The sequence below is a fragment of the Citrus clementina genome, unplaced genomic scaffold (assembly GCF_000493195.1).
Source record: "Citrus clementina cultivar Clemenules unplaced genomic scaffold, Citrus_clementina_v1.0 scaffold_7, whole genome shotgun sequence".
Classification (NCBI taxonomy): Eukaryota; Viridiplantae; Streptophyta; class Magnoliopsida; order Sapindales; family Rutaceae; genus Citrus; species Citrus x clementina.
Window position 1 is genome coordinate 16,964,922 of NW_006262075.1, and position 9,638 is coordinate 16,974,559.

The 9,638-nt window shown below is 39.2% G+C and overlaps 1 protein-coding gene across 1 annotated transcript; it reads right to left on the minus strand.

Moving 5' to 3' along the window:
• Positions 1-4,418: 4,418 nt before the first annotated feature.
• Positions 4,419-8,007, minus strand: LOC18036006 (serine/threonine-protein kinase ATG1t). The gene is given in 8 exon segments (XM_024181001.1): positions 4,419-4,980; positions 5,095-5,206; positions 5,286-5,368; positions 5,457-5,548; positions 5,750-5,814; positions 6,428-6,486; positions 6,591-6,708; positions 7,678-8,007. Coding segments are annotated over 8 exon segments (870 nt in total). The 5' UTR covers positions 7,930-8,007; the 3' UTR covers positions 4,419-4,891.
• Positions 8,008-9,638: the final 1,631 nt, after the last annotated feature.

Sequence of the window (9,638 nt, forward strand, 5' to 3'; positions counted from 1 at the left end):
TCGAGCCGATAGTCAAATTCTGCAAGGAAGTCTTGCCACCTTACTTGCTTGGGGCTCAACTTCTTTTGCGTTTGGAAGTAGCTTGTGGCTACGTTGGCTGTTAAGATCACAAAGTATGAGCCAAATAAGTAGTGTTGCCACACTCGTAGGCAATGGATGATTGCAGTCATTTTCTTCTCTTGCATGGTGTAACGACGTTCTGTATTATTGAGCTTCTAACTTTCAAACGCTATTGGGTGGCCTTCTTGCATAAGGACTACACCAATGGCGAAGTCAGAGGCATTCGTGTGAATTTCTAATGGCTTCGTGTGGTCCGGAAAAACGAGGACGGGATCCTCGAAGATAGCCTTTTTCAACTCTTTGAATGCATGCTGGCACTCTTTGGACCAATGCCATGTTCTGTTCTTTTTCAACAAGTCGGTCAAGGGTGCCGCTTTGGTCGAGTATCCCTTGATGAAGCAGCGATAGTAATTCACCAATCCGAGAAAAGACAGAAAATTCGAGTACCTTGGTAGGAGGTTCCCACTCGAGGATGGCCTTCACCTTTGAGTTCTCCATCATCAACTTCCCTTTCGTTATTTGTGGCCAAGGAACTCTACCTCCCATTGGGCAAACCAACATTTCTCCATCTTGAGGTAGAGCTCGTTGTTGCGCAGTACTTGGAGAACTTGCCGCAAGTGTTGGGCGTGCTCCTCGAGTGTGGTGTTATACACCACTATTTTATCCAAGTACACAACGACGAAGCGGTCGAGGAAAGGTTGGAGAACCTTGTTCATAAGGGTGCAAAACGTGGCCGGTGCATTGGTGAGGCCAAAAGGCATGACAAGGAACTCGAAAGATCTGTATCTGGTTATGCACGCCTTTTTTGGCTCATCTCCCTTGGCGATGCGCACTTGGTAGTACCCGGACCACTATTCAAGCTTGGTGAAGTACCGCGCCTTGCCAAGCTGGTCAAACAAATCCACGATCAAAGGGATCAAATACTTGCTCTTGATAGTGATCTTGTTGAGATCCCGATAGTCGATGCACATCCAAAGTGATCCGTCTTTCTTCTTTTAGAAGAACACGGGTGCACCGAATGGAGCCTTTGATGGGCGGATGTAGCCCGTATCTAATAAGTCTTAGAGGTGTCTTCGTAACTCCTCGAGTTCGGGCGGCGCCATCCAGTAGGGCGCCAAGGCTGGAGGTTTCACGCCTTGCTCCAATTCGATCTCGTGATCCACTTCACGTCTTGGTAGGAGCTTCTTCGGAAGTTCCGGAGGCATGACGTCCTTGAATTCATTGAGTACTCCTTGGATTAGAGGAGGGACTTGGCTCGGTGACTCACTACGATCTTCTCCATCATTTAGCTCCCAGATGGAGACTAAGAAGCTTGGGTCTTTCCGGAAACTCTTTTTGAACTGCATGGTCGAGAGCGTCTTGTCCGCGATCTTCGAGCACTCGGCTGGAACCATGAACGCCATACTCCCATCGAGGATACTTAGGGAGTTTGTGGCCGATAGCGGGAAGGCATGGACTTGATCGAAGAACTCCATGCCGAGGACCATCTTGAAGTCATCCATGGGTACGATGGAGAAATCGAGCTTCCGCTCTACGCTCTGAGTATTACCCGCACGCCTCTTGCGGTGCCCGCAATGGGCTTAGCAGGTGAGTTTATCGCCTTCAAGGTGCCTCATTCCTTCATCACCTTGAGGCTTAGGCACTTGGCCTCATCTTCCGAAATGAAGTTGTGCGTCGCTCTGGTGTCGAGCAAGGCATGCACGACTTGTCCATTAATAGACACACTCACATACATGAGCCCTTTCTTCGTAGGTGCTGGCGAGTGGCTCTTGAGTGCGCCGAGGCGTTGGAGGGTACCCATGTTGTGTTGGGGTTCCTCCGTCGACGGTGTTGAGTTGCCCTTGAGTTAGGCTGCTAGAGCATTGGGCGACTTTTTCTCCGGACAGTTGCGGACCCAATGGGGGCATTGCTTATGAAGCATGGGCTTTGAGGCTTGGGTGGCTGTTGTTTCTCCGATTTACTTTGCCCGCTCTTGCCGCTTGGAGGCTTTTTCTGCCCCCACTCCTTCCGATTATGGCCCTTGTCCTTCCGACCCTCTCCCCCACCTTTACCATGGCTAGGCCTCTTGTCCTTGGGCTGTGTGGAGTAATCGGCAAGTGATTCTGCAATGGTGATGGCGTCATCGAGAGTTTGTACGCCACGCCTGTCAAGTTCCACCTTCGCCCAATTCTTGAGGCTATCTTGGAAGTAGAAGAGAGAGTCCTTATCGGACATGTCAGAGATCTCAAGTATGAGAGTAGTGAAGTCGTTGATATAATTACGGACGCCGCCCGTTTGCTTGAGCCAACATAGGCGCTCGAGCTTCCTTCTCCGCGTTGCTCGGGGCAAAGTGCTTGTGGAGTTCACGTTGGAACTCGGCCCATGTATTGATGGCACAAATGCCCTTACCCATGTCGCCATGCTTCCGCCGCCGACATAGTTGTGTGGCGCCTCGTAAGAATGTAGGCGCAGTGCCTACCTTCGATGCCTCATCGCGAACATCCATGGCATCCATGTATTGCTCTAGCCCAAATAGGAAGTTGTCGAAGATAGTGGCATTGCGTGCACCATTGTAGGTGTCCGGCTTTCGCACGTCGATCCAGCGTGCATCACTTGTGCTTGCGGAAGCTGGGCTAGGTGTGCGTGTGCGCTTGTGCCAAGCCCAATCCGAGCAGACTTCGTCAACCTCTGCACTGATCGCTCGTAGCTCGCTTTGTACGAAGCTAAGTAACTTCTACAGATCATCTTTCAATGCTCGAAACTCCCCTTGGAGTAAGTCGGCTTGGTCTTGCATGAGGGCCTTGGCGAACTCACCATACTTGCCCTTGAGACCATTGACCCTCACCTCCAAAGTATCGAGGGTGTCCTGGACAGCGGACATTGAAGTCTTGAGCGTGGCCATGCGAGGCTCCAAGGTGTCTACGGAAGCGGCCTTGGACTTGCCGCAGGACTTAGCTTGTGCGCGTCCCTCCTCACGGCCACGTGTTTGCTCCGATACCTCCACACCGACTACGCCCTCTTGTGTTATGCTAGGAGGATTGGCCATTGCTCGTTAAGCTAGTTTGCATGGGTGCAAACCTTAGCTCTAATACCACTTGTCACGGGATGAGTTTTATTGCGCAGCAACCCACGCAACACTTAGGCGACTTTTAGCATATAAGTCGCTAAGTAAGCCTTTCCGAACTTCTCAACTAGCTAAGCAAGAATGCTTTGTGGAAAATGCTAGAGAGAAGAGAGCAATATGGCCAAAATATATTTTATTACACACAAAGAATAAATTACAAGAGAGCTAGAGAGCTTGTGTGTGTGGTTGTTAGTGGCCCAATGAGGGGGCTCATCCCTATTTATAGATCTTGGGCCTTGGTGGGTGATTTTCTAAGCACACCACGGAAGACTTAATATGTTGGCGGCCCACTTCTAAGTGCATCCCGCCTTTTGTGCTAAGTGCATCTCGGTTTCTAAGTGCACTCGAATTCGAGGAGGACTTTTGCTAAACGTACCCGTGCGCGCGAAATTAACCTCCGTTAGTGGCAAAATTGAGCGGCCCGTGAGAAATGGCTCCCTTACAGATATCATATTTTGTAGCGCTGAAAGAAACCCCTATTGGAATCAAAGAGTCAGAATTGCATTAGATGTTGCTAAAGGAATCCTCTATCTCCATGATGAGTGTGAACCACCTATCCTTCATTGTGACATAAAGCCTCAGAACATTCTGATGGATGAATTTTGGACTGCGAAAATCTTAGATTTTGGACTAGCGAAATTGTTGGTGCCAGACCAAATGAGGACTTTGTCATTGATAAGAGGGACAAGGGTTACATGGCGCCGGAATGTTACAAGAGAACTCCAATATCAGTAAAAGCAGATGTTTATGGCTATGGAATAGTGCTCCTGGAAACTATTTGCTGCAGGAAAAACATGGAGATTGATGCATCAAAACCAGAGGAAATCATTCTTACCAATTGGGTTTACAAGTGCTTCATTAATAGAGAGTTGAATAAGCTTGTCCGTGGCACAAAAGTAGACAAGAAGAATTTGGAGAACTTGGTCAAGGTGGGCCTTTGGTGCGTTCAAGATGAACCTGCTCTTCGTCCTATGAAGTGCGCGGTGATGATGTTATAAGGGATCGCAGACGTTGCGACTCCTCCTTGCCCCACAGCCTCCTTGGGTAAAATCTTGTAGTGGGTTTTTGCTTCGTTTGTGCTACATGACTATGTAGCTCTATGGCAACATATTAAAACATATATATCACGTTTTGTTCACCTGTCCAGCAAAACTTTGCACGAGTACAATTACTTTTTCCATGATTGGCTATGGCTGTTTTAAATTTTAATGAAAGTAATTATATAGACAGACGTATTCATCAACCACAAAATATATAGAGCAACTGAGTATACATTACTTTTACAGAGTTATGAATACATTCTGATAAGAGCAAACACCTAGCCACCACTTAATTTACAGAGGCAAAATCTCAAGCCGGTTTTAGGCAACCGTCGCTTTTGGACAGATTCAAAACGTTATAAATAACTTGGGTTGACATGTAAGAAGCAAGAGGGACTCCTAGATGGCTAAACCTTGGTGATGATGAATAAAACCAAGGGAAAAATTCTTTCTTAATGCACTAGACTGGTAAACAAGTATTGTAACTGAATTACACGGAATTATGAATGTTCCCCAAAAGATACAATGAAGACAACCTTGACTGATGTCAATGTATATGAGGTCAACAATATCTGCAATGTAGAAATATTAGCAATCTGAGAAGCAACTGATATGCTGAAGCAGGTGTCAAAGGAAATATAATTAAGGATGCCCAATTCAATATACAAGGGAAGTCAGAGACCCAGGGTTATGGGATCTGAAAAGGTGCCCTTAGTATTGCACTATTCCTTCTCAGGAATCTATGGTGATAGAATTCGTTGAAGGACAAACGATCCACTGCAATGAATTGAGAAGACTGTGAGGGATGACTGCAATAAACCAGGAGTAAATAAAAGTATAATTATTTGGTGAATGCTAATATATAAAGCTAAAATATGGAGTAGATGATACCTGGATTTGCAGAAAGTAGCTTTAAGCACATATCAACACAATCTGGATGCAAAGCAGGGACGATAAGCTGAGAAAATGGAAGATGCTTACATGAATTGATGTTCCTCACCAACTGAAAGAAACAAAACTTATTAGCTAAGATTCAAGCTAGCTCACTGTTAGGAATATTAATCTAGGCAAAAATACGCTACCTGGACATTATTCCTACCAGAGAAAGGTGGGTAGCCATTAAGAAGCTCAAAAAGAATTGCCCCAACGCTCCACATATCAACCTACACAAAAAGTTTTAAAACTTTCAGTACATTCTGATGCATTTTAATAGCACAGAATGATTATCTAGGGGGAAATAAAGAAATTCAGCTTCTCATCATATCTTTGAAATTGAAGAACTTCAGGAGCCATGTATATTGGGGATCCACAAACTTTCTCAGCATAATGGCCTGGATGCAGGGTGCTGCTTAAAATACGAAGCAAACAGTCAATTTTAAGCTCCAGACTTTTCAAGAATGAAACTTCTGCATAATGTTTACATTTTAAAACTACAATAGAAACAAAAGAACAGAAAAAGTCATCGTTCAAACACACTTCCAGGACATTGTCAAAAATAAGAACTATCCTCACACAATATATTTGTATCCTTCTACTAAAAGTTTACCATGAAAGACCAAAATCTGCTATCTTGAGCATCACATCATCATCTAGGCCGAATAATAAAATGTTCTGTTCCACCAAAAGCAACAGCAAAGTCAATTTAAAAACTTACAATCTCGAAAACATACAATGTTTTAAAATGAAAACATATAAATTAAAATGAAGAAAATTCATGTGTAGAAACACTGAAAATTTGGCAGTTTAGTGACAACTATACAATCGCTGACGACATTCAAAGTTCCTTTGAACTTCCCAAAATAGGAGTACAAAATAGTAACTCATCAAACTTTAAGCTTGTTCAAGATTGTTCATTTTCTCGATTTCATCACTTTCTTGACAAGCACACTAAAGAGCAAACCATATAAAGCAACCTCAATCCTCTAGGGAACTCCATCCTCTATGATTATCACCAACCAAGACTCTCATTTAATTATTCATATTATACTTCTCATGGAACAGAGAGAACCAAGTGGCAGCACAAAGAAAGAAGTAGAAGGTTCAGGGAATGACAAGCAACAGGTTAACAGAAAAACTGCAAGAGCGAACAAGAATAGAGCCACACTGCGTAAACAACTAATGGTAAGTAGCATCTTCCAGGTTCATAGAATCATTTAGAGAAACAAAATTTTCCAAATAAGTTAGAAATTCAAGACAATAAACCACAACACATAACTCTGCATACCTCTGGTTTCAAATCTCTATGGATAATGTGGTGAGAATTGAGAATTTCCAAACCTGCTCCTGCAACAAGGATTCAGTCACATTCTTTTATATCTTACTTGAAACAGGGAAGTGATTGGAGCAACAAAAATTCACACCTATTGACCAAAGGGCAAGTAAGGTACCAAGCTGCTGAAGAAACTTTCTGGCAGTCTGCTCTGGAACCCTTCCATGCAGCCGAATGTAAGATGAAAGATTACCCCCAGCATAAAACTCAACCACAAGGAATATACAATTTTCAGCCTGACAGTGGAGGCAGTCAACTTCAATTTGTCAAAGTACTATCGTTACATAAATGATTTATATATCATTTGCAACAACCTATACGGCTTTCTTTATTAAGGGAATGGTGTAGCTCTAAGACAAATATGCCTAAGTACGAACAGATTTGGGCAATCAAGAAATTGCTTATTTTAACTCGTAATTTGCATGCAATGGGCATGCCACCAGACCATTTAATAACAAAAATGTATATGAGGGACAGGAAAATAGAAATCCAAAAAGTATGCTTAATTCCAACACATCTTATCTTACATCAAGTATTTGCATCCCCAATTCAAGGTATAAATTATAAAATTGATTAGCTAAATCAAGCATTTGCATTTTCCAATTCAAGGTATAAAATAAGTTAGCTAAAAATCGTCAGAAACGAAAATAAAAGAACCACGAAAAAATAACATAGTTTGAACATTAAGACCATCCTTTTTCTCTAATAAGCAGCTCACATCTCCATGTTGTGATAAAAACAATGGTCAGTTATGGAATATCCAATTGATAAAATCAGCTTAACCAACACTGATGAATTAAAGAATCTGCATTCCAAGATAAATCTACACTAAATTAACAACTATTATCTCCAAAATAATTAAAGAAAAATCTAAAAATACATTTTCAGACCCCCAAGCTAAGTCGAGCAATCAGTTAACATATGCAATTCAGCAAACACTTGACAAGTATCCATCAGCTTATCCAAAAATGAAATTAAAAAAAAAAAATTAAGCAGACAATTATACTCTTACAACATATCAAGCAAAATCATACGGAACGATCCTTTATCAAAGATAACCAAATGGATATCCCACAACCAGGCTAAAAATCAAAACCAATGAACTAAATATAAATAAATTACATAACCCAAAGCAAAGAAACTCAAATTCAACAAACGCAAGAAAGGCAATTAAGAATCTTGAAATTTCCATTTAAAGGGCTCACCGGGAAAGCGTCAAAAAGGCGAATTATGTTGGGGTGATTGACAGAGGAGAGGGAATTGAGCTCACAATCTAAGCAGCTCTTGAGGTGCTTGTTGAGCTTTTCAACATAAACTTGCTTCACAGCCACCACATCACCTGATGACAAGTGCTCCGCTTTCCACACTGTTGAGAGTGAATTTGAACTCTCTCCAATTTTTTATTTTAATGCATAGTCTCCCACTGTTTTGTATTTTGAGAGTTTTTTTTGTTCCATTTCTGTTCAGGAAACTTATAAGAGTCCTGTCACAAAAGATAAGAAAATGGAATTGGAAACTCATCGGGGTAAAGCCGAGTTGCTCCCATGCTCTAATGCTTTCCCTTTGCGTGAGGTTTTAAATATTACGTGACACGTGTCATGCGACAAAAATTTACGAAAATATTAATTTTAAATAATTAGTTAGGGTAAATTTCACCGAGACCCCGACTAATGTTCGTATTCACTAATGAGTCTCTATTATATTGTATGTCATCAACGCGCACCAAAACCCTTTTCTTGTCCCGAAATCAGATTGGAGTATCAATTAGGGGTATTTTGAAAAATCATTCATTTTTTTTTTATTTACTCTTTGAAAAAATGGTAGAAATGTACTCATCATATTGGTCAACTGTAGTCAATCATTAAAAATATCAGGTGCTATAACAGTACCGGTCTTTTTCTTATCATTAACTAATAGTGATAAAAAAAATTATATTACTTTACACTTTAAAAATTTCTTTGAACACTATATTATTTTGTGCACTCATTTGTTAAATTTGAGAATTTAAATTTTATTATGTACATTTATTAAAATATTAAAAATATTCTAGTTTAAACCACTTAAATTAATTTACTCAAAACAACAAAAAAACTATCAAGCAAAGTCAGAAAAAGATTTAAAAATTAAAAATTTGGCATATACTTGCAACAAACAGAATCAATTGAAGTTGTAAAGAAATTTTTTAAACATAATTTTTAGTTATTTATTTTTGTTTAGTATAGAATATGCTTAATAATGATTTTTGCACTCCCAAATTTTTAACATCAAGAAGAATGAATTTTGTTTGCCCCCAATAACAACTGAAAAGAAATGGCGATTTAACAGAAAAAAAATTTTGTTAGAAGATGCTGCTACTGGATGCAGCAGTTTATATGGGCTCAGTTTCAGCTTCCTCCCTATTTTCCATTTTTTTTTTCAAATCAAAAGCAAAAATTTGAACATCTTCACAATAGAAATAGACACTTAAACTCCAAGATTTGAAAAAATGATTATAAAGACCCTCAATTTTTTATTGAAAAACACCAAAACCACTTTTTGACCATAATACCCTTTAAATTTAGTAATTAAAAATATAATTTTAAAGTTTTGTAATTAATACAAATTTAATACAAATAATATAGTTTATCTAGTAGACTAATAATATTAAATTATTTTTAACATTTAAAATAATATTAAAATTTTAAAACATTATATTATTTTAATAATAAATTTGTATTAATTATAAAGATTTTAAATAAATTTTTGGGTTAAATTGATTTTACAATTAACAAAATATATCCCTATTGTAAATACGAAATTTATTATTTACATAATATTCAAAATAATTTTAGTTTTAATTTTAATTTATTTACTATAGTATTATGTTTCTATTTATTATTAAAATTTACTTTAATTATAATAAAATATGTCTAATAGATTGTGAAATATTAAAATATTTTTTAAATATTAAAATTATATTAAAATGTATTTATTTTTATATTTATTTCAATACCATATTTCTATTTATTATAAAATTTTCGAGTCAATTTGTTTGGGGTTTATAGAGTAAAAGGGTATTATGATAAAAAAAAAAAAAAGTTTTGGTATCTCTTACTGAAAACTTAAGGGTTTTAGTGACTATCTCCCTAAATCTTAGGGGTGTAGGTGTCATTTCCCTATTTGAAAG